Here is a 26313-nt window from a genome sequence, read left to right as displayed (position 1 = left end):
GACTATTCATTCCATTCTTTTTTTGGTTCAGGAGGGTCAGTTCATGACTACCTTAGACCTGAAGAATGAGTATTTTCAGGTTCTCATTTACAGGGAACATCTCCTTTTCCTGTGGTTTGCCTTCCTAGTCAAACCTTCCAGTTTGTAGCTCTTCCCTTTGGCCTTGCTACAGTTCCTCAAATCTTTACAAAGGTTTTAAAGGCCCTTAAGGCGGTGGTCAGATCTCAGGGAATAGCAGTGGTGCCCTTTCTGGATGACATTTTGGTTCAGACGCCTTCTTTTCAGTTAGCAAGATCTTTTACAGAGGTGTGTCTTTTGGTAATCTCTGTTCATGTAGATTTCCCTGTTGGATTTCAGAAAATACATATTTCTTGCTTCTGTCCTTCTTTAATCATCCATCAGTGGGTCTGTGTTTGGAAGTGATTGGTCTAATGGTTGTTTCTTTGGAAATTATTCATTTTGTTCGTTTCTATCTGAGACCTCTATAGTTATGAATGTGCAGACAATATAACGGAGGCCACTCAGATCTCTCTCAGAGGATAGTTCTTGTCTCCCTAAGAGAGATTTTCTATCTTGGTGGATTTCTCAGAACCTTCTGTTTCAGGGATCATGCTTTCTGAGACCATCCCCTGCAGTTTGTGCCCTCAGATGCCAGCCAATCGTACTGGGGAGCAGTTTGGGTTTACTTAAGGGCTCAGATTCTTTGGACTCAAGAGAGTCTTCATCCCAATAGCCATTTTAGATTTGAGAGCAAGCTTCTCTGTTCTATCTCCTTGGCCTCAACTGGGTTTGGTTCCTTTTATCAGTTTTTAGTCGGACATCTTCTGCTCAGTGGCGTATGTTAACCACCAGGGAGGATTTTGGAGTCCCTTAGCCATGAAGGAGGTGACCCATATTCTTCAGTGGGCGGAGTCTCACAATTGTCTCAATTCTGCTTTCTAGAACACACTTTTTATCCAGGGAGTGGGCTCTCCATCCGGAAATGTATTCTCTATGATTATCCTCAGGTGGGGAGTTCTGGAGTTGGATCTGATGGCGTTTAGTCTAAACATCAAGCTTCCAAGGTACGGGTCAAGATCGAGAGGTCCTCAAACAGTTCTGTTCAACACGCTCTCACAATCCCTTGGGACTTCGATCTAGAGTACCTGTTTCCTCCGTTTGCCTCCTTTCTTGAGTAATAGCTTGTGTCAAACAGGAAAGGGCGTCGTGATTCTTGCTCCTGCCTGGCATCGCAGGATCTGGTTTGCAGATCGGGTGTGAGGTCTTCTCTTTTTCATTGGAGTTTTCCTCTGAGGAGGGACCTTCTTCAGGGTCCCTTCCTCAATCTAGTCTCTCTGAATCTGACTGCTTGGAGATTGAACTCCTAGTTTTTGGCTAGGCATGATTTTCTGAATGGGACATTGATAAGAGACTTCAGGCTTTTAATTCTATTTCTCGTTCAATTTACCTTTATTGGTGCGAATTTAAGGGTTTATCTTGGTGTCGGGTGCGGTTTTTCGCATTGTAGCTTTTCTTCTGGATGATCTGGAGAAAGGTTTGTCAGTCAGTATTCTGAAGGGTCAGGTTTCTGTACTGTCTATTCTTTTACTCAAACGTCTGACAGATCTGTCAGATGTGCTATTGTTTATACACATATAAACACATACATATATATGTATATATTTATGTGCATAAATATTTATATTGCGGTCGATTGGAGCGCACAGTTCCCATAGAGCGCAATGTAAAGGCACTTTTCAGTGACTTTTATTTCACACCCCACTACCACCAACTTTAAAACCCCAAAACTGCCTTGTGCAGTTATTTTTTATATAATTTATAAAATTATATAATTTTGAGGGCATTTGTGACACTTTTAGAAAATTAAGCAGAGGTCTGGCCTCTGGTTACTTTTTGAAGCGCTAATTGCTACCGTGAGCTCAAGGTAGCCATAACCAGCCACTTATAATGGCTGGTTAATTATCACGCTCCCGCTAATGGGCAAAATGTTTAATTTAGCGCTCCACTTGAAATCTAACCCTTTACCAATTGACCAATAGAATTGGAACAATATGACTGGTGGGCATAACACATGGCAAAACAAATGTAGCTATTTTGCACTTAAAAATGTTATTATTTCACTTTGACAGTGAAAGTACCCAATCAAATAGTAATGAGAGGAAATGATGTAGCAGGAATTTCTTTAAATACTCTACATTAACAGCTAGATTACGGGTTTGGAGTTATGAGTGAAAAAGCAGCGTTATGGCCCATAACGCTTCATTTTCCCTAATGCTGCTATTACGAGTCTTGTCGGTATAGGTGTACCGCACACCTTTTAGCCTGTTACGCAACGTCAGTACCGCACTTTTAAAAAAGTCCTTTTTCAATGGGACTCCCATAGCGCCGGTATTATGAGTTTGCCTGGGAGGCCAAAAAGTTTGCGGTACACTCTATACCCACAAGATCTGTACCGCCATCTAAAGTCAGTAGTTATGAGTTTTACGCTACAAAGCTGTAACATAAAACTCATAACTAAAGTGTTACAAAGTACACTAACACCCATAAACTACCTATTAACCCCTAAACCGAGGCCCTCCCGCATCGCAAACACTATAATAAATTTATTAACCCCTAATCTGCAGCTCCCAACATCGCCGCCACTATTAAAATGTATTAACCCCTATTCTGCCGCTCCCAGACATCGTCTATAATAAAGTTATTAACCCCTAAACCGCTGCCCTCCCGCATCAAAACACTATTTAAATATTATTAACCCCTAATCTGCCGTCCGCCCACACCGCTGCTATAATAAACCTAATAATCCCTAAACCGCAAGGCCCCCACAACAAGATATACTAAAATAAACTATTAACCCCTAAACCGAAAGCCCCCCACAACGAAATATACTAAAATAAACTATTAACCCCTAAACCTAACGACCCCCTAACTTTATATTAAAATTACAATTTCCCTATCTTAAATTAAAACTTACCTGTCAAATTAAATAAATTAATTTTAAACTAACAATTAAATTAAGATAATTATTAAACTACAATTAAAATAACCACCAATTAAATTAAACTAAACTACACATTAAAAAAAATCCTAACACTACTCTAAAAATTACAAAAAGTATCTAATTACCAAAAAAATAAAGTAACTAAATTACAAAAAAAACAAAACACTAAATTACAAAAATAAGAAACAAATTATCAAAAATATAAAAGAATTACACCGAATCTAATAGCACTATCAAAATAAAAAAGCCCCCCCAAAATAAAAAAACCCTAGCCTACAATAAACTTCCAATGACCCTTAAAAGGGCCTTTTGTGGGGCATTGCCCCAAAGATAACAGCTCTTTTACCTGTAAAAAAAAAAAATACAAACACCCCCCAACAGTAAAACCTACCACCCCCACAACCAGCCCACCCAAATAAAATTACTATCTAAAAAAACCTAAGTTCCCATTGCCCTGAAAAGGGCATTTGTATGGGCATTGCCCTTAAAAGGGCATTTAGCTCTTTTACATGCCCAGACCCTAAACTAAAAATAAAACCCACCCAAAAAACCCTTAACCTAACAATAACGCCCGACAATCCACTTACAGTTCTTGAAGTCCCGCTTGAACGATCCATCCAGCCGGCGAAGTCATCATCCATGCGGCAAGAAGTCTTCATCCAGGCGGCCTCTTCTATCTTCATCCTATCTTCATCCATCCGGTGAAGTCCTCATCCAGGCGGCAAGAAGTCTTCATCCAGACGGCATCTTCTATCTTCATCCATCCGGCGAGGAGCGGGTCCATCCTGAAGACATCCGGCACAGAGCATCCTCTTCATACGGTCTCCACCATACTCTGGAACTTCAATGCAAGTGACGTCATCCAAGATGGCGTCCCTTGCATTCCTATTGGCTGAAAGATTTCAATCAGCCAATAGGATTAGAGCTGCTAAAATCCTATTAGCTGTTTCAATCATCCAATAGGATTGAGCTCTCATTCTATTGGCTGATTGGAACAGCCAATAGGATGAGAGCTCAATTAGACTTCTTGCCGCCTGGATGAGGACTTAGCCGGCTGGATGAAGATAGAAGAGGCCGTCTAGATGAAGACTTCTTGCCGCATGGATGATGACTTCGCCGGCTGGATGGATCCTTCAAGTGGGACTCCAAGAACTGTAAGTGGATCGTCAGGGGGCTAGTGTTTTTAAAGGTTTTTTTGGGTGGGTTTTATTTTTAGTTTCAGGCATGTAAAAGAGCTAAATGCCCTTTTAAGGGCAATGCCCATACAAATGCCCTTTTTCAGGGCGATGGAGAGCTTAGGTTTTTTTAGATAGTTATTTTATTTGGGTGGGTTGGTTGTGGGGGTGGGGGGTTTTACTGTTGGGGGTGTTTGTATTTTTTTGCAGGTAAAAGAGCTGTTATCTTTGGGGCAATGCCCCACAAAAGGCCCTTTTAAGTGACATTGGTAGTTTATTGTAGGCTAGATTTTCTTTATTTGGGGGGGGGCTTTTTATTTTGATAGGGCTATTAGATTAGGTGTAATTCTTTTTTATTTTTGATAATTTGTTTCTTATTTTTTGTAATTTAGTGTTTGTTTTTTTAAGTAATTTAGTTATTTTTATTTTTAGTAATTTTAGTGTTTATTTTTTTTTTGTAATGTTAGGTTTTAGTGTAAGACAGATTAGGTTTTATATACACAGGTAAGTTTGTATTTATTTTAACTATGTAGTTAGCAAATAGTTAATAAATATTTACTAACTAGTCTACCTAGTTAAAATAAATACAAACTTACCTGTGAAATAAAAATAAAACCTAAGCTAGTTACAATACTATTAGTTATATTGTAGCTAGTTTAGGATTAATTTCACAGGTAAGTATGTATTTAGTTTTAAATATGTATTATTTAGTTAATAATTGTAACTTTAGTTTAGCTGTATTTTAATTATGTTAAAGTTAGCGGGTGTTATGCTTAGGGTTACGTTAGGGTTAGGTTTAGGGGTTAATGGATTTATTTAGTGGTAGTGATGTGGGAGGCCAGAGGTTTAGGGGTTAACAACTTTAGTATAGTGGCGGCGACATCGGAAGTAGCAGATTAGGGTTAATAGTTTTATGTATTTGGCGGCGATGTTGGGGGCGGCAGATTAGGGGTTAATAACTGTATATAGGAAGCGGCGATGTCGGGGGCAGCAGATTAGGGGTGTTTAGACTCGGGGTTTATGTTAGGGTGTTAGGTTTAAACATTAGTTTTATTTTCTCTATAGACATCAATGGGGCTGCATTACGGAGCTTTTCATTCTGCGATCGCAGGTGTTAGGCTTTTTTTTTGCCTGCTCTCCCCATTGATGTCTATGGGGAAATCGTGTACAAGCACGTCAAAGCAGCCCTTGTTTTCGGTGCGGTATGGAGCTCAACGCAACCATTTCGCCCACACAAGCCTGCTTTTTTAGAACTCGTAACACCAGCGTTCAGGGCCGGATTTCCGATTAGGCACAGTAGGCATGTGCCTAATGGCGCACTGCAGTGAGGGGCGCCTGCCGGCTGCCTGTATTATGAGAGTCTGAGTTACTGACTCATGCATTTGCAAATTTTTGGAGAGAAGTGAGATAGTTCTTTGCTCAGCTGCAAGATATGTATTAGACTGCAACATCGGCATCGCATAAACTTTTTTTAATTCTGCACAATGGCGACTTCAAAACATAATCCTTCCATATACATGCTGATACCTTAAGGCAGGGATTTTAAAGTGAAGATAAACTTTAATGAATGAAAGTCCGTTTTTTAAAAAATACTATTAAAAACAGGGGCACTTCCATTTATCAAAGTTTACAAATCAGCCGTTTTGTTTAAAAATTTACCTTTGTTTCTTTTCACAGCTACAGCAGCTTTCCCCTCCTTGAAATCCTCTCTTCACACGTCAGCAATGACTAATCCGGCTTCCTCCAATCACAGCATGGCCTCAGGCAATAACCACCCTGGGGGGGAAGCCATGATTGGATGAAGCCGGATTAGTCATTGCTGACGTGTGAAGAGAGGATTTCCTGTTTTTAATAGTATTTTTAAAAAAATAGACTTTCATTCACCAAAGTTTACCTTCACTTTAAGGTATCGGCATGTATATGGAAGGATTAAATGTGTCCGGAGGTTGTTTCTCCCCTTGGGTCCCAGCAAGTTACTTACTCCGGTCCCTCACCTCGGCCCCTCCCCTTCCATGCTATCCGGTCCGGTGCTAGTGATCTCCCCATACCCCATGCAATGATGCAATCCTAACAGACAGCTCTTTATATTAAAAAACATCAACTCACTGCATAACACACTGCTGATATCTGGTGATGTGCATATATAAGCGGCTTATATATGCACATCACCAGAAATCAGCAGTGTTTTATGCAGTCATCAGTTAGTTGACGTTTTTAATATTTTTTTCAGGAGCTGTCTGTTTGGATCGCATCATCGCATGCGGTGTGAGGAGATCAGATCACTAGCACCGGACCGGATAGCATGGAAGGGGAGGGGCCGAGATGAGGGACCGGAACTTCCTGGGACCTAGGGGGACTGGGAGATAAGCTATTAGCTCTGTTTTATGATCTAAGCCAAGCTCACCTGTAAGAACTTGAATTAGCAACTCCTACATTATGATCTATCCCTCTTGTGGATACTGGGTACAAATATCATATAGGGAAGTTGGGAACATCGTAACTGCAGTATTGCAGAATATATGTCACGTGCCTAATACAAAAAGCTTGAGCTTCCTTTCAGGATCACTTCTTCCCCAGTGTGACATGAGCACAGGAACAAAGGAAAACATTAAAGGGACACTCAGGTTAAATTAAATTTTCATGATTCAGATACAGCATGTAATTTTAAACAACTTTCCAATTTACTTCCATTAAAAAAAATGTGCATAGTCTTTTATATTTACAATTTTTGAGTCACCAGATCCTACTGAGCATGTGCAAGAATTCACAGACTATACGTATATGCATTTGTGATTGGCTGATTGCTATCACATGGTACAAGGGGAGTGGAAATATACATAACTGAAATTTGTTATAAAAAAATCTACTACTTATTTGAAGTTCAGACTAAGTGCTATTGCATTGTCTTGTTATCTTGCATTTGTTGATTATGCAAATCTAATGTGTTGTTGACTGGTCCTTTAACAAACCAGTTACACAGAGAATCCACCAGAACTTGGCTAAGTGCCTGGGAAGCTGGGGGAGAAAATGTAGCTAGTCCCCACAAATAAGACACCTGACCTGTCCTGTCCCTGTGTGTCACTTCTATTATCTAATTTGCTTTGTTGCTTGGTACCCTTTGTTGAAAAGAATACCCAGGTAGGCTCATGAGCTGGGACCTAGCTGCTAATTGGTGGCTGCGCATATATGCCTATTGTAACTGGCTTACTGATGCATTTAGCTAATTCCCAGTAATGCAGTGCTGCTCCTTCAATAAAGGATACCAAGAAAATTAAGCAAAATTGATAATAGATGTAAATTGGAAAGTTGAAGTCAAAATTAAACTTTCATGATTTACTTCTGTTTTCAAATTTGCTTTGTTCTCTTGGTATCTTTTATTGAAGAGTAAAACTCGGTAGACTAGGCTCAGGAGTGGGCACGTGTCTTTAGTATTGTATGGCAGCAGCATTTTGCAACATTATTTGTAGCATTGTTATAAAAAAAAAATCCTCAGTTTTTTTCACTTTTATTTTTGTGAGGGGGACCCGGTGGGGGGGGGGGCGCTTCAGGTTTTTGTGCCTACAGGCACCTGAGAGGAAAATCTAAATTGGATTGAACTTGAATCTGATTGGCTGATTCAATCAGCCAATCAGATTTTTCTACCTTAATTCCGATTGGCTGATAGAATCCTATCAGCCAATCGGAATTCGACGGACGCCATCTTGGATGACGTCATTTAAAGGAACCTCATTCGTCGGGAAGTCGTCGTGCCGGAAGGATGCTCCGCGGTGGAGGAGCAAAGAAAGAAGATTGAAGATGACGATTTGCTTGAAGACATCGCCGATGGAAGAAGACTCTCTGCCACTTGCTGGAACACATCGCCCGGATGGAAGAAGACTTCACTGCCGCTTGCTGGAACACATCGCCCAGATCGGATGAGGAGTTCAGCCCGGCTGGGTGAATACAAGGTAGGGAGATCTTCAGGGGGGTAGTGTTAGGTTTATTTAAGGGGGGTTTGGGTTAGATTAGGGGTATGTGGGTTGTGGGTTGTAATGTTGGGGGGTGGTATTGTGTATTTTTTTGCAGGCAAAAGAGAAGTTTTCTTTGGGGCATGCCCCCACAAAAGGCCCTTTTAAGGGCTGGTAAGGTAAAAGAGCTTTGAACTTTTTTTTAATTTAGAATAGGGTAGGGAATTTTTTTATTTTGGGGGGCTTTATTATTTTATTAGGGGGCTTAGAATAGGTGTAATTAGCTTAAAAATCTTGTAATCTTTTTTTTATTTTTTGTAATTTAGTGTTTGTTTTTTTTTGTAATTTAGTTTAGTTTATTTAATTGTATTTTTAGATAGATATTTGTAGTTTATTTAATTTATTGATAGTGTAGGTGTATTTGTAACTTAGGTTAGGATTTATTTTACAGGTAATTGGGTAATTATTTTAACTAGGTAGCTATTAAATAGTTAATAACTATTTAATAGCTATTATACCTAGTTAAAATAATTAACAATTTACCTGTAAAATAAATATAAACCCTAACATAGCTATAATGTAATTATTAATTATATAGTAGCTATCTTAGGGTTTATTTTATAGGTAAATATTTAGATTTAAATAGGAATATTTTAATTAATAATATTAATATTAGATTTATTTTAATAAGAGTTTAGTTAGGGATGTTAGAGTTAGATAGGGTTATTATACTTTATATATATATATATATATATATATATATATATATATATATATATATATATAATATAATAACGATATTAACTATATTAACCCTAATATAATTAGGGTTAATATAGTTAATATATATAATATAATAACTATATTAACCCTAATATAATTAGGGTTAATATAGTTAATATAGCTGGCGGCGGTGTAGGGGGATTAGATTTGGGGTTAATACATTTATTATAGGTGGCCGCGGTGTAGGGGGATGTAGATTGTAGGCAAAAGAGCAGTTTACTTTGTGACAAAGCCCTGCCAAAAGCCCTTTTAAGGGCTGGCAAAAGAGCTGAATTCTTTGGGGCATGCCCCGCAAAAAGCCCTTTTAAGGGCTGGCAAAAGAGCTGTTACTTTGGGGCAATGCCACGCAAAAAGCCCTTTTCAGGGCTATTTGTAGGGTTAGACTTAGGTTTAGTGGTAGGAATAGTTTAGTATTTTAGGGTTTAAATAATTTAATATAGATGGCGGCGGGGTAGGGGGATTAGATTAGGGGTTAATAATTTTAAAATAGATAGCGGCGGGGTAGGGGCTCACTTTAGGGGGTAGGTAAGGTAGATGGCGGCGGTGTTAGGGGCTCACTTTCGGGGGGTTATAGATTTAATATAGCTGGCGGCGGTTTAGGGGTTAATAATTTTATTAGGTTGCGGCGGGCTCCGGGAGCGGCGGTTTAGGGGTTAATACATATTTTATTGTGAGGCTAGTGAGGGGGGATAGCGGATAGAGGGTTAGACGTGTCGGGCTATGTTAGGGAGGCGTGTTAGACGTGTCGGGCTATGTTAGGGAGGCGTGTTAGACAGTGCGGGTGATTTAGACTTTAGTCAGGTTTTGTAGGCGCCGGCAGTTTCTAACGTGCCGTAAGTCACTGGCGACGCCAGAAATTTGTACTTGCGCAGATTTCTGGACATCGCTGGTTTATCCGACTTACGGCACTTTAGCATCTGACGGCGCAGTATATGGGATAGCTCGAGTTGCGAGCTGAAACTGCGGGCGACGCGGGTTCCCTCGCTTGCGCCGCAAACTACGATCTATATCGGATCGCGCCCCAAGTGTTTAAACATTTGGGTGTTATGGCCCTTTAAGCAGAACATGTAATGCCCTATAAAAAGTTTAATTATTCCCAAGGAAAAGACATTGTAGAGCAGATTCATTATTTATTTTGTCTGCTTTTCCTGAAATTTAACTCTGAAAGTGTAATTTGTCCACTACCCTCAGAGGGGGGGGGGGGGGGGGGGGGAGTCCATACAGTACTATGAATCATAAGGCTGACCTTTCAACATATTTCATAGAGATTGCTTAAAGGGACAGTCTACACCAAAATGTTTCTTATTTAAAAAGATAGATAATCCCTTTATTACCCATTCCCCGTTTTTGCATAACCAACTAAGTTATATTAATATACTTTTTACCTCTGTGATTACCTTGTATCTAAGCCTCTGCAGACTGCCTCCTTATCTATGTGCGTTTGACAGACATGCAGTGTAGTCAATCAGTGAAGACTCCTAAATAACTTCACAGGAGTGAGCACAATGTTATCTATATGACACACATGAACTAACACTGTCTACCTTTGAAAAACTTTCAAAATACTCTGAGCTAAGAGGCGGTTTTCAACTGTTTAGAACTCAGTTTGAGCCTAGCTAGGATTAGCTTTTCAAAAATACCACCAAGGGAACAAAGCAAATTTGATGATAAAAGTAAATTGGAAAATTGTTTAAAATTGCATGCCCTATCTGAATCATGAAAGTTTAGTTTTGACTAGACTGTCCCTTTAATATATGCAGGCACTCATCTGTTCCTAATTGGCTAAAGCAAAGGAAATAAGATAAACAACACTTAAAGGTTTATTAAACTATTTTTAAACATATTAAACATATTTTTGCATTTAAAACGTTAAATTAAAGCTGCTTAGTTTTATATTGATGCTAACAGGAAATATGTGTCTATGTACTACTGGTCCCGAAGGACTAATTGCAGACTGGCTAATAAACACAACTCACAAGCATAAAGTTAAAAATATTTTTACAGTACAGAAACATCCCTTTTACAAACAAATAATGCACGTACAATTGTACATCCTTGCACAGGGACTATGATAATCTTCATGTATTGTTCCAGTTTTAGTATCTGTGCTGTCAAAGTTAGCACTTCCAAAGCAGTTAAAGTGACAGGAAACCCTAAAATTTTCTTTCATGATTCGGATAGAACAAACAATTTCAAACAACTTTCCAATTTACTTCTATTATAATATTTGCTTCACTTTCTTGTTATCCTTTGCTGATGGAATAACATTGCACTACTTGCAGCTAGCTGAGCACATCTAGTTAGCCAATCAAAAGAGACAAATGTGTGCAGGCAATCAGCAGAGAGCTCCCACTAGTGTAGGGTATGTGCAAATTTGTTTTCAACAAGGGATACCAAGAGAACAAAGCACATTTGAAAATAGAAGTGAATTTAAAAGTATCTTCAAATTACATGCTCTATCTGAATCATGCAAGTTTATTTTTTTACTTTCACATCCCTTTAAACACACAGGTACTGTTTGCAGTTCCCAAGCAGAGCACATCAACATCTGCTGCCCATTGGCATACCAGTTGTGTCCTGCTTGGGACCAGCAATTATATGCAGCTCCCAAACATGACTTTACCTATGCATTTTACCCCTTTGCAGGGTTAAACACATAGTGGTCAATCACAATTATTTAGAAAAACGTATCTGATATTTTCTCTACAAAAATCCCCATAGACTTTAATGGTGATTTTTAATTTGGAAATCATTATATACATTTTTCTAAAGGATTGTGATAGATACTTCTAACAAATAAAAACATGTCATTTGTGGAATAGAATATCTCTTTAAAGTAACTCCTGGAACCTAAAACCCCTCTCATGGCTTGGGAAAATTAATGCCTTCAAAATGATCATTCTCCCTAAAATATTATACTTTCTACAAACTCTCACAGTACCCTTGTCAGACCACTTGATATATTCCCTACAAAAATATATAAACTGCTTTATATGGTCACATAAACGACCTCGCATTGCCACCAACACCCTGTACCGTCCTAAAGAACTTGGCGGAGTTGGAGTCCCGAATCTCTTAAACTATAGACACGCTGCCCTCTTGACCAGAGTAGTGGATTGGTGCAAGCAAGCACCTAATAAAGAATGGGTTCTGTTGGAGCAATCCTTATCCGACACCCATAATCTAGGTAGCAATTGTTGGATTCCAGCAGCACACCGAAAACTCCTAAACACAACACCTAGGATAGTGAAAGAAACTTTTAAACAATGGGACAAACTGATTAAAAAATACCCTCCACTCTCCACCACCTTCTCACCTCTGACACCGATAGGGAAAAATTCCCCGTTTTCGACATTAATAAACCTCACTCCCCACTCTCACTCTGCCACCTCCATACGAAACTCAAACCCACATTTTCTTCTATGTAAAGACAGGGAAATGCAATCTCAGCACACTATCTGTGATGTATTAGGGGCAAAATTTCAAAACTGGTTCATCTATGCACAACTCACTCATTATCTGTCAACACACCCGTTCAAACCTCAATTGAGACGACCACTCACAAGTTTCGAAACGATATGTTTCTATCCTCACCCCCATAAGGGAATCTTATCTCTAACATACAAACTACTATTAAATTTATCTTACTCCTCACTTCCCACATATGTGACTAAATGGGAATCAGAATTTGATACCAATCTCGACAAATCTGAATGGCAGATAATCTTTAAACAAATGACTAGGGCCTCCTCATCTATCTCGGTGATGGAGATGAACATCAAATTACTAAGCAGATGGTATTACACACCTGCCAGATTACACCAATTGTTCCCCAGCACAACCGTAATGTGTTGGAGAGGCTGCTTAGAAATTGGAAACTTCAAACATATATGGTGGACCTGTCCAATAGTCCAATCTTTTTGGCTCTCCCTTAAATCTGAGATCGAAAAAGTAATAAACATGACTCTTACTATAACACCATGGATATTCCTTTTTAATAAATTCCCGAAAATCACATGCAAATTGAAGCGCACGCTCCTCACTATCATGATTGACTCAGCAAAAAAATGTATTCCATTAAACTGGAAAAAGATCAATCTTCCCTCTCTCACTGTATGGAAAACCAAGGTAACACACTCTCTTCACCTGGAAAAATATCACTATTCACACAACAAACGAATAAAAGAATATCATGATATACTCTTCCTATGGGAGGAATATTTAAATAGTTCATCATAGCACACCTAGTCTCACACTTTGCAGACCAACATGACCTTTTATGGTGTTATTTTCCTATTTCCCCTCTTCTTTGTGTTTAGTACATTACACACTAGGTGATAACAAATAAAGGTGAAGCGATAACAACCTATGGTTTGGTACACTAATAATCTGTTTCTTTCCACTAGTATATGTCTGGTACCCGTGATCTAAACCACTAATACTTGCCAATCTTGAGTAAAATTGATTGTATAAATGCATCATTGTTGTAACGTTTAATGTTAATTGGAATCAAAATTGTTTTTTTTTTATGCTTGGAATTGTATACCTTGTAACTTCCTCAATAAAAGATGAAAATTAAAAAAAAAAAAAAGAATATCTCTTTAAAGGGACATGAAACTCCAATTTTTTATTTAATGATTCAGAAAGAAAACACAATTTTAATCAATTTTACCATTTACTTCTATTATCAATTTTTTTCATTTTCTTGGTATCCTTTGTTAAAGGGGCAGAAATGCACTGCTGGGAGCTAACTGAACACATCAGGTGAGACAATGAACAGAGGAATATATGTGATTAGCAGCTTGTTCTCAGTAGTGCGTTGCTGCTCCTGAGCCTACCTAGGTATGTTTTCAACAAAGGATACCAAGAAAAAGTAGCACATTATATAATAAAAGTAAACCGTAAAGCTGTTTAAAATGATCGACTCTATCTAAATCATGAAAGATAAAAATTGGGTTTCATGTCCCTTTAATATTTTTTTTAATCAACAATATTTTTATTGGTTTAAAAGTGGAAATTTTTTACATCCAGTTGAGAAAAATACATGCCACCTTGTCAAACATAACCAGCAATAAACAATTAAGGGAAAATAAATAAAAGAAAAAAGATCAACATCACAAAATAAATGGTTGAAAGATCGTCCCTTTAAGTTAAAGTTCCCAATTTACTTTTATCACAAATTTTGCTTTGTTCTCTTGGTATTCTTAGTTGAAAGCTAAAACTAGGAGGTTCATATGCTAATTTCTTAGATCTTGAAGACTGCCTCTAATCTGAATACACTTTGACCACTAGAGGGCATTAGTTCACATGTTTCATATAGATAACATTGAGCTCATGCACGTAAAGTGACCTAGGAGTGAGCACTGATTGGCTAAACTGCATGTCTGTCTAAAGAACTGAAATAAGGGGGCAGTCAGCAGAAGCTTAGATACAAGGTAATTACAGAGGTAAAACGTGTATTATTATAACTGTGTTGGTTATGCAAAACTGGGGAATGGGTAATAAAGGGATTATCTTTCTTTTTAAACAACAAAAATTCTGGTGTTGACTGTCCCTTTAAGGGAAAATAAATAAAAGAAAAAAGATCAACATCACAAAATAAATGGTTGAAAGATCGTCCCTTTAAGTTAATATCTGGAATGTAAGCTAGCTAATTGATCAAGTTATAAATCTAATATGGCCTTGACAATATGAAATGCTTTCCAAACAGTTCCTACATCTTCGCAAGAAGCAGCACACTGGGACATTGCCAAGGGACTTTATATGTGATAAATTAATGATATATTCTTTATAGCCCAGATTTTGTTTGATCACTAACACACTTGAGAGTCCCAGCAAGTTTATTCATGTACATCCAACATTCAGATCAGCTGACAAATGTGTTCTGGATACATCAGATTTCTGTTTCCCTAAAGGATTTGTTTTTCTTTCTGAAAATAAAAATAAAAGTATTTTTCCTTATAAATAAATAGTTTCAAATCGAAATATCACAATGATACAATGATCTGTTTTACTTTCAGTATAATTATGTCTCAGATAAATTATTTAAGGATAACAGAAAAGTCAACATAGTTTAGTTTTGTTGAAATATTCATAATGTACTTAAATATGATGAAGATTATCTCTTGCTACTGCTATTTTACACTCCAGAGATTGTTGTAGGTTTTATAGTTTCTTTAAAATATTCACAGATGAATATAAGAAGACACTATTGTGTATTTTTATTAAAGGGACAGTCAATGTTATTAATAATGTTACATAATTCTGCACTATGAATTATATAAAATTAACCTATCATTATCTGTAAAAAAGGAAGGTGAGTAAAGTTTTGGGGGGCTAAATCATTAATTAGCGTTGACTGTCCCTTTAATGGTAGGCAAAAAATTGGCATACAAAATAAACAGACAGACATAAATGAGCTCCCTTAATAAGGGCTATATTATGAGTGGTAGTTTGTGCTAGCGCGTTAACTCCACTTGAAGTAAGTTTTTTGCACGCATCGGGTTGCACATGTATTACAAGTTAAAAAAAAATCACCCGCGTTAACCCAGCGCAATCAAAAAGCTGAACTTCAAATATCGTGACCGTGTTAATGTATTCCTCCCATATACTTCAATGGAGTGTGAAAACTGGAAAAACTAACAACCAAAAAGTTCCGACATGAAATATAATATTTCACATTCCAATATTCTTCACATGGCAGAATAGGTTCTATTTATTCATAAATACATATTTTTATTATAGATATATTATTTTTTTTGGTCAAATATATATCTATACCTATATATATATATATATATATATATATATATATATATATATATATATATATATATATATATATATATATATATAAATATAGGAATATATATTTAAAAATACTTGGAACATTGGAATGTAAAATATTTGCAGTAAATATACAGTTAAACACTTTATTAAATATGTATATTGCATAAATATGATTTTACATGTTTTCAGCTACTTGACTGCAAAGGGCTTGTATACATATATATTAAAGTGTTTATATGTGTATATGTATCTGTAAATACATATGTACATACACACACATATATATTTTTATATATATATATATATATATATATATATATACATAAATACAGATATATATATATATATACACACATATACACACAGTATATAGATATATACAGATATATATAGGAATATATATTTAAAAATACTTGGAACATTGGAATGTAAAATATTTACAGTAACTACACAGTTAAAAACTTTATTAAATGTGAATATTGCATAAAAAATATGATTTTACATGTTTTCAGCTACTTGACTGCAAAGTGCATGTATACATATATATTTAAGTGTTTGTATGTGTATATGTGTCTGTAAATACATATGTACATATATATATATACACACACATGTATATGCATGTATCTCTATGCTAAAGCCCTTTACATCCCTTTTTTTCTAACACCTCATATCTTTGAGCCCTTATACATTTTTCATACATACATATTGTTATTATGAGTGTAACTGAGACGCGCGTTAAATTAAATTGCGCTCAAGGGAACATATTTAGTTTAAACTTGTAATACCATGCTACTTCTGATCCGTGTAAAGAGTCGCGATAAACCACTTATTGCTCGTGCGCAACAGTTAGCGCACCACTCGTTATCTCTCTGTCTATATATATATATATATATATATATATATATATATATATTTAACTCTAACTGTATGTCAGCTTATTTCGCCAAGTTTAATTTTTTTTAAAAAAAAGCTGACGTTAGTGTGGTATAATGTGCATTTATTCCTAGGGAATGGTGGGTTAAATTTTTCCTATAAGGTTTTCGCTCCCACTGGGTTCTTTGGTGTTAATGGGTATAACTTGAAAACAGGGCAAGTAAGGGGATGTGGTATTATAAATATGGGCAGAGAATTTATCCCTAGAATATTATTCACATAGTCCATTCCTAAACTATACTGTGTAAAACATTAAGGCTGTGTTTTTATTGTACAAGCATATACAAGAAATATAGAAGAGGCTTTGGCCTAACCTATGTCTAATAAGGACGCTCTCATGTTGTCTGGGATTGGTCTATTATAGGACAAAAACCGTAAACAGAAAGCACATGGAGCTGCAAAGACCATGCCTCTGTCTGATATCAAATATAATGTGGGTATTAGGCTGTCATGAGTAAACTATAGGGGCCACACATATAAGGCTATAATCTGCATAGTGATCTTTAACAGATAGTTGCACCCAATATACAGCTTATACATTTAAAAAAGTGGGAAATACTTTTGGGCACCTCACTCCCTTTTTTAAGGAAAAACTAATTCTACTTAATCCTGGCCCGTTATGCAACAATACAAATAACCCCGGGAAATCCTTTTCTTTCCCTTTAAAGGACCATGAAATCTCAGTGGTGGTTATACTTTAGTAAAATGTCTTTCTTTCTGTGGCAGTTTCATATTTGAAAACATTTGCTGATTAAAACATTTTGTTGTATTTTACTTTCATTCTTTTAATGTGATAAATATATATATTCCCCCCCCCCCCACTTTGTTTTCCCCTCAGTCCATCTCCTCCATTAAAGGGACATGAAACCCAAAAATGTTCTTTCATGATTCAGATAGAGAAAACTATTTTTAACAACTTTCCAATTTACTTCTATTATTTAATTTTCTTCCTTCTCTTGTTATCCTTTGCTGAAAGCTTTATCTTAGGTAAGCTCAGGAGCAGCAAAGAACCTAGCTGCTGATTGGTGGCTGCTTTTATATACCGATTGTCATTGTCTCACCCATGTGTTCAGTTAGAAACCAGTAGGGCATTGCTGCTCCTTCAACAAATGATACCAAGAGAATGAAACAAATTAGATAATAGAAGTAAATTAGAAAGTTGTTGTTTGGGTTTCATCTTCCTTTAAATGTTTCATCATTTTGGGGTGTTTTGATTGGATTAGTCAAACCACATGTGTGGATAAATTCTGTTTTGTGTAAATGTTTTTAATATTTCTAATTACTCAAATAACGGACCTGTGCATGAACCACAAAAAGAACCATTCCAAAATGTGATTAATTCCTTATTCTGCATATGAAAAGAGTGTAGCTTCTAAAGCAAGATATGGTTCAGTCTGTTTTAAACTGTTTCTATCCGTGTACTGTCACCAAAAATTAAGTTAAAAAAAAAATGGTAGATTATAAAATATTACATGGGTGGTACTTGACCCCTAGGAGACTCCATAGGCTATTTCTGCAGACCAGTAATCGTTGCTGGAGGTGTGGACATGTTGGTAGTGGCATGAGTCATATGTGGTGGTGGTGCTCCCAGATAAACTCATTGTGGCGAACAGTAATTATAGAAATAGAGCACATCTTTCAAATAAGCATCCCATTAGACCCCCTCGTGTGGTTGTTAAATAAATCATTTAAACTGCCCCAGCCTCACCTCAAACCTCTACTAAAAATAATGACGAATAGTCTGAAAGTCCTGATAGCACAAAACTGGAGATCATCAGAGATTCCCTCGCTGGCCATGTGGCGCAACAAGGTCACAGATTTGATCAATCTAGAAGAGTACGGCTCCTTTTTACATGATAAAAGAGAACAATTTATAGAATTACAACTAACATGGGTAAATTATACTAAATCTATTGAGCCCCAACCTAACCCACCCGACGACGTGTAGAGGCCTTCGGGCCGGTTAGAGGGTAGACTTTATCCAAGCATAAGCGCAGTTTATGAATAGCATTTTTAGGTAGATTTTTATTAATGAAGAAGATAAGCATCCTTAATTTGGTCATTGTCAGTTTGGTATTGTTTTATGAAAAAAAAAAAAAGTTAAAAAATAATCTAGGATGTATGATTTTTACTATGTATCTCTTTATGCAAGATTGATTTTGTAACGGTTATTACTGCACTTTTCTATGTTGATCTTATTGTATCTTGGATTCTTAATAAAAAGTCTTTGAAAAAAAAAAATGGTAGCAACTGAGATTTGTTCAATTAAAATTTTTAGAAGCTCATCTTTTTGCAATTGTGCTGCCCCCTATTTTTGTCCTTACAATAAAGCTGCTCAAAACATTACATTGCTGTTTTAAAAACTATTGACATTTTGAATTTGGCGTGTAAGCAGGATATGTAGGGTTGTGCTCATTAGCACTTATATTTAGAAGCTGCTTTACTTGTGTACTGTTACTGGTGTTTTATACAGTCCATATGCTAAAATATCTAATACCATATAACAGCCCCACTCCCAACATCAAGTATTGGAAATAAGGTGTCTCGTGTTCACATTTTTATATGCTTGCACATTTTGCTCCCTATCTGTATCTTAAAGGGACACTGAACCCAATTTTTTTTTTCTTTCATGATTCGGATAGAGCATGCAATTTTAAGCAACTTTCTAATTTACTTCTGTTATCAATTTTTCTTCGTTCTCTTGATATCTTTAGTTGAAATCAGAAGGCATCTAAGCTAAGGAGCCAGCAAATTTGTGGTTCAGAACCATGGACAGCATTTGTTTATTGGTGCTGTCCAATCAGCAAGGACAACCCAGGTTGTTCACCAAAAATGGGCCGGCATCTAAACTTAAATTCTTGCTTTTCAAATAAACATACCAAGAGAATGAAGAAAATTTGATAATAGGAGTACATTAGAAAGTTGCTTAAAATTGCATGCTCTATCTGAATCACACAAAAAAAATTGGGTACAGTGTCCCTTTAAGGAAATAGAAAATTAATAAACATGATTCTTTTATATAAAAATAAAAAAATTGAGCATACAATCTTGAAAAGGTGTAAAGTGTACTCTTATCATGTCCCAGCTATATGAGATGTTAATTAGAATGTCTTTTATCCTTGTGCCACTGTCTTGAAGTATAAGCATCAGCTTAGCTTGCTGCTCTGTGCTAGTTACTGGCTGTGTGTGGTCTGGGAAGCACTAGGCAGTTTTTCAATCACGGAGCTCAGCTACAGAGAGGGAAAAGCAGAGATTCCAGAGGAAAAGAAAACTGACTGAAAGGAGTTTTCACTCGTTTTTTTCCCTCTGTTAAATCTCTGCTGTTCTCTCACCACTGCTTTTCCCTCTCTGTAGCTGAGCTCTGTGATTGAAAAGTTGCCTAGTGCTTCCCAGACCACACACAGCCCCAGTTAGTAGCACAGAGCTATCAGACCATGGTGACCATTCCAAGTTGTAAAGAGAAGAATTGTGAGCCTGCAGACTGCAGAGAGGATAGTAAGTCACGCTAAGTGTGCTGTGAGAATCGGGGGGCGGGGCACAATGTCAGCTTAAAGCAATACGTTTTTAGAGAAACTGTGCTCGGGGTGTGCATACAATTGACAGTCACAGTGCACACGTATTACAGCATCTCTGTGTGGGGCCCCCCAATTCCGCTCCTGCCCCGCTGTCAATCCCACCCACTGCCCACAGTCTCAGAAACAAGTGGTTAGGAGCGGCAGTCTGACTTCAATGCTGCTGCCCCACTGTCAATCACAATCCCTAATGGAGACAGAAGACAATCACAGGAGCAGCAGTCTGACTATGTGATATACTGATAGTCACTGATTGAACTGCCGCCCCCTGTCAAGTGCCGCCTGGGTCCGTTGGTTCTATTATTAAAGGGACAGTCTACCATAGAATTGTTATTGTTTTAAAAGATAGATAATCCCTTTATTACCCATTCCCCAGTTTTGCACAACCAACACAGTTATATTAATATACTTTTTACCTCTGTGATTACCTTGTATCTAGGAACCTTCTTCCAGCCCCCTGATCACATGACTGTGACTGTTTATTATCTATTGTCTTAAATTTAGCATTGTGTTGTGCTAAATCTTAAATAACCCCCTGTGCCTGAACACAGTGTTATCTATATGGCCCACGTGTACTTTCTGTCTCTTTGTGTTGAAAAGAGATTTATAAAGCCTGTGATAAGAGGCAGCCCTCAAAGACTTAGAAATTAGCATATGAGCCTACCTATGTTGATGTTTAGACTAAGAATACCAAGAGAAAAAAGCAAATTTGATGATAAAAGTAAATTGGAAAGTTGATAAAAATTAAAAGTCCAATCTGAATAATGAAAGTTTAATTTATACTAGACTGTCCCTTTAAGCTGGCCCTGATCAGCCCTGAACGCCACGGCAGCACCCTCTGGGGTATTGCGCCCTATGCGACTGCACAGGTCGCACACCCCAAAGGCCGACCCTCAGTAGGTCCGCTACTGCCGGGGTTATAAAAGCTAGAGTTGACCGGTAAAATTTGGACTGAATGTTTGTCATATCTGCTATTTTCTTAAAGGCTTGTTTAATACTTGTATAGCTTGTAGGGCATTAATGATTTCATGCCTACATTGTTTGTCTTCCAATAAAAGTATTTTAAATGGGGGATGGATCTATTAGTTTCAATATTTTGGTATAAATTTACCACGACTGTAAGATGTGGTGCATGAGCTCGATGTTTACAGTGACCTTTGGTGAATCATAATCAATGTAACTGAAGATCCAACAAAACTGAAAGTAACAGAAATATAACACAGTAAACACAGAATATGATAATGGGATAATGGGATAATCTTATAATTAATGCAATTATAAATGTAGTAGACACTATTTTCCATGCTGATGATCTTTGTAAGAATTCTCCATAAAAATCTGAGTGTCGTATGATGATATTCCAGGTATTTCCACTACAGAGTAAACATAGTTTAGTACAGATCATTGGACACTGTCCAAACAAGTTTACAATCTAAATGGTAAGGAAAGTATTAGGGGCCAATTTATTAAGCAGCCTTCCTGCTCACCAGAATCAGGAGTTAAGAAGCAGCGGTCGTAAAACTGCTACTCCTTAACCCGTCCCTTTTCTCTGAGGTGGCAGACTGCAATCATCCCGATCCGATTGGAATGATTGACACCCCCTGCTAGTGACCAATTGGCCGTGAATGTGCAGGGGGCAGCATTGCACAAGCATTTCACAAAAAATGCTTGTGCAATAATACATTTTATCGATGTCGGGCGGACATGATTCGCTACAGCAAATCATTTCCGCCCGCCATTTGTTAATCTACCCCTATGTGTTAACGGTGAGTAAAGTTACTTGAAAACCCATGAAAATTATGTACAGCTGAGCACAATGCTGTATCTGGTAATGTGATAGATAGAGATGCTTATAACAAAAATGTGTGAGTTTTTTTGTTTGATAACTTTATTGACAACTGTTTATAACAATTATTCATTCTCTTTTCAGGAACTGCCACAGAGGAGACATGGCCAGGAATATCTTCTAATAAAGAGTTCAAAGCATATAGCTTTCCACAGTACAGACCTCAGCCATTAAAAAGTCACATTCCAAGGTTAGAAACTCTGCTTATGGGCAGCCTGAAGAAGATCATTACTTTATACATATCCGTCACAGAGGAACTCATGAAGAACATCTATGTTTTTATGTAGTGTGTTTACACTTGCACCAAATTGCAACATTAGGGGCTAGATTACAAGTGGAGCGCTAATTTATTGCGAGCCCGCAAACGGGCAAATTACAAGTGGTTGGTTATTGTTACCGCAACCTTGCATTAGTAATTAGCGCTTATAAGATCAGATCTCTGGTTAATTTTATAAATATACCCCAAATGCCCCCAAAAAGATTATTTATTTTCATAAAATCTCAATAGAAAAACAATGTGCATCAAAAGTTCTTGCAAAAGTTACAAAAAATCTGACAATAACTGCTAATAATATGTTTGAGTGCAAAGAACGCTTGGTTAACAAAACTATGCAGCAGTGCATAATCTTCACTGTGATGATCAAGCAACCATCTATATAGGCTTTAAATCAAATTGTACTATAAAAAAATGTTAAAAACACATTATAGGGTTTCTATATATACATTAAAAAAATGCTAGTATAAGTCAGCTACGGCGTACGGTGTATACTGAATGTCGTTGTTCAGTCAACCCCACTTTTTCATAATATTCCTGTTAAACAGATTAACAAAATATATGCAAAATATAAAATCAACAAATTTACAAATAAAACAAAACTTGTAAATGTTGGGAAATACAACAGCATGTACTATACCACATGTATGAACAACATTGATGCTGTAGATGGCGCTGTTCAGTTTAGATTGCTGATTGTTTATATCTGTAATCTTGTTCATTCTTTTATACAGGAAGGAAGTTGTTGTTTTAATCTCTATTGTGTTTTTCCTCCTCTGTGTGTGCTGACTATAGTTTTACAAGTCCTTTGGTATGTTCCAAATATTGCTGATGCATCTGTACAAGTAAAGCCTAATGCAGTTTTCTTTAAAAGCTTCCAGTGTCTTTTTGATACATACACCAACAGGTTATGGGCCCAGACACTGAAGAAAAAGAAACTACAAGTCAGTAAGTGTTGCATCTATGATCCAAGCAAATACTGTGTGAGGAAACAAGAGCTGCATCCAAATTACTGAAAGATGGCAAGTGGTTCAGATGTGAAATATGCAATAGCGAAATTAAATAATACCAACTACCAGCTGTGGAAGTTTAAGCTTGAAATGCTGTTATCCAAAGATGATTTATGGGAGGTGCTGGATACAAACAGACCCACTGATAATCCAGGGGAATGGGACAAGAAAAACAGACAAGCAAAAGCAGTTATAAGCCTGTTAGTGGAGGATGATCAACTCATTCACATAAGAAAAGAAAACACAGCTAAAGGTATGTGGACTGCACTACAAAAACTGCATGAGCGTTCAAACTTAAATAGTAAACTATATTTGCTGCGCAAACTATATAAGATGAGGCTGGAAAAAGGCCAGGAAATGTGTGAACATGTGAATGCTATGCTAGAGATTGTGGAACAGCTATGTGCAATTGGAGAAGAAATTAAAGACAATCATATAGTAGCATTGTTACTATGCAGCCTTCCAGAGTCATATAGTGCCCTTATCAATGCTCTAGAAACCAGACCTGAACAAGAACTAACACTAGAATATGCTAAGGGAAAACTAATTGATGAATATAATAGAAGAAAGGAAAACATGCATAGTGAAGAAAATGAGAGATCAGAGGTAGCTCTGAAGGCGCAAGAAGGCACAAAACAAAACAGAGAAACCAGAGTGTGTTTTCGCTGCAAAAAGGTCGGTCACCTGAAAAAGAACTGCTCAATCTGGAAAGCTGAGCAGCGAAGGTTAGAACCACCTACAAGAGAGAGAGCTAAGGCAGCCACAAAGCAAACTGCAGCTGCATCATGGAGCGGCAGCTTTAAAGTGACTCAGAATAGTACACCACACGGATGGTGCATTGACTCAGGGGCAACTAGTCACATGACAAGTGACGAGACATTCTTCACAGAAATTGATTTCAATACTAAAGATAAAGTCTTCCTAGCAAATGGGAAAAGTATTACAGCTGAAGGTAATGGTCAAGGGTTCCTGACTTGCATCACACCATCAGGAGGTAAGCAAAGCATTCTAGTAAAGAATGTTCTGTACGTCCCAAGTTTAGAAGGAAGCCTCCTATCAGTGAAAACTCTTGCTAACAATGGACTCACAGTTCAGTTCCAAGGCAATGAATGCACAATTCGAAACAGGAAACAAATCCTAGCAAAAGGAAGATTGAACGAACACCTGTACAAACTTATCACTGAAAGGAAGCAAGCCAAAACAGCCATTCATAATCCACACAACAAATGTATCCACCTGTGGCACAGGCGATTAGGGCATCGAAACCCAGAGGCCATAAAGGAACTTGCAAAGGAAGGTTTATCAGAAGACATGATAATTTTGCCTTGTGACATGCTCATGAAGTGCACATGTTGTATCAAAGCAAAGGCCACACGTACCCCACTTCCACAAGTCAGTCAAAGAAAAACCACTCACCCCATGGAACTCATACACAGTGATGTGTGTGGACCAATGAAAACCCCCACACCCGGCGGGAACAGATATTTACTGACTTTCATTGACGATTATTCCAGGTACACAACAACATATCTGATGAAGCACAAAAGTGAGACATCAGAGAAACTTCAAGAATTTATAGCTACATTCAGCAATAAATTTCAACGGAAACCAGGAACAATACGTACCGACAACGGAGGGGAATATATGAGTAAGGAAGTGGAGTCATACATGAAGAAACAAGGCATTATACACCAAACGACTGTACCATACACTCCTGAGCAAAATGGTGTTGCAGAAAGGAAAAATCGCACCCTCATAGAAATGGCAAGATGCATGCTTTCAGACGCCAATTTACCTAACCAGTACTGGGGTGAAGCAATAATGACTGCAACATACTTACAGAACAGGCTACCATCAAAAACTATTGAAAGCACCCCATATGAAATGTGGAATGGATCAAAACCTAGTATGGGACATATTAGAGTGTTTGGATGTAAAGCATATGCCCATGTTCCAAGTGAGAAACGCTCCAAATTAGAGAACACAGCCATAGAAGGCATTCTTATGGGCTACAGTGAACAAAGTAAAGGCTATAGAATTCTTCATCCAAAGACCAACAAGATCACAATAAGCCGCAGTGTTTATTTTGATGAAAGTCAAACATCAGAAAAAATGTCCCTCGAAAGCCATAAAGAGAACCTCTCCACTGAATCAGCAAGAGATGCTGACCAAAGTGAAGCTGTACAGGAGACAGAGCAAGAAGTGGAGCTCACAATAGAAAAAACAGCTACTCACAAACCAATAGAACCCACTGAACAACCAGAAATCAGAAAATCAACTCGGGTGACGAAAGGTATACCACCCCGCAAGCTGTCATACATCGCTAAGACACATGAAACACTCGAACCAACATCCTGGGAAGATATTGAAAAATTGCCAAAAAGGGAAGCCAACCAATGGAGAAAAGCAGCCGAAGAAGAAATAAAATCACTTCAGGAAAACAAAACCTGGACACTCACTGAGCTCCCCCCCGGTCGCAAAGCTATAGGAAGCAAATGGACTTTTAAAGTAAAATACGATGCAGAAGGAAATATCCACAGATACAAGGCAAGATTAGTTGCAAAGGGATATTCACAGAAATTTGGAGAAGATTATGATGAAACTTTTGCTCCAGTTGTAAAACACTCCACCATCAGAGCGCTCCTTAGCATTGCAGCCGGAAAGGGAATGCAAGTGAGGCACCTGGACGTCAAAACTGCTTTCCTATATGGAGACATCAAAGAGGATCTCTACATGGAACAGCCACCTGGATTTGAGAGGGAACCGAACCTTGTATGCAAACTTCAAAAGAGCATCTATGGACTAAAGCAAGCTGCGAGAATGTGGAATGAAAAAGTGAATGAAGTACTCATGAAACAAGGATTCTCAAGAAGCAAAGCAGATCCATGTCTATATTCAAGGCATCAAGAAAACAAATGGATATACATCCTAATTTATGTTGATAACATCATAACTTGTTTTGAACAAGAAGGGGACTGTG

General features: G+C 37.4%; 1 protein-coding gene and 1 pseudogene across 1 annotated transcript in view; one reads left to right on the top strand and one right to left on the bottom strand.

Moving 5' to 3' along the window:
* Window positions 1-26313, top strand: part of CDK18 (cyclin dependent kinase 18) — a 455832-nt gene that overhangs the window by 370916 nt on the left and 58603 nt on the right. Inside the window, exon 12 of the mRNA XM_053706616.1 lies at window positions 22134-22239. Coding sequence (XP_053562591.1) covers window positions 22134-22239 — 106 coding nt within the window. The remainder of the gene's footprint in view (window positions 1-22133; window positions 22240-26313) is intronic.
* On the bottom strand, window positions 10931-11030 carry LOC128655174 (uncharacterized; annotated as a pseudogene).

Source organism: Bombina bombina, chromosome 3 (assembly GCF_027579735.1).
Source record: "Bombina bombina isolate aBomBom1 chromosome 3, aBomBom1.pri, whole genome shotgun sequence".
Classification (NCBI taxonomy): domain Eukaryota; kingdom Metazoa; phylum Chordata; class Amphibia; order Anura; family Bombinatoridae; genus Bombina; species Bombina bombina.
The sequence above is the reverse complement of the archived record's forward strand: the minus strand, read 5'-3'. Positions and strand labels throughout refer to the sequence as shown.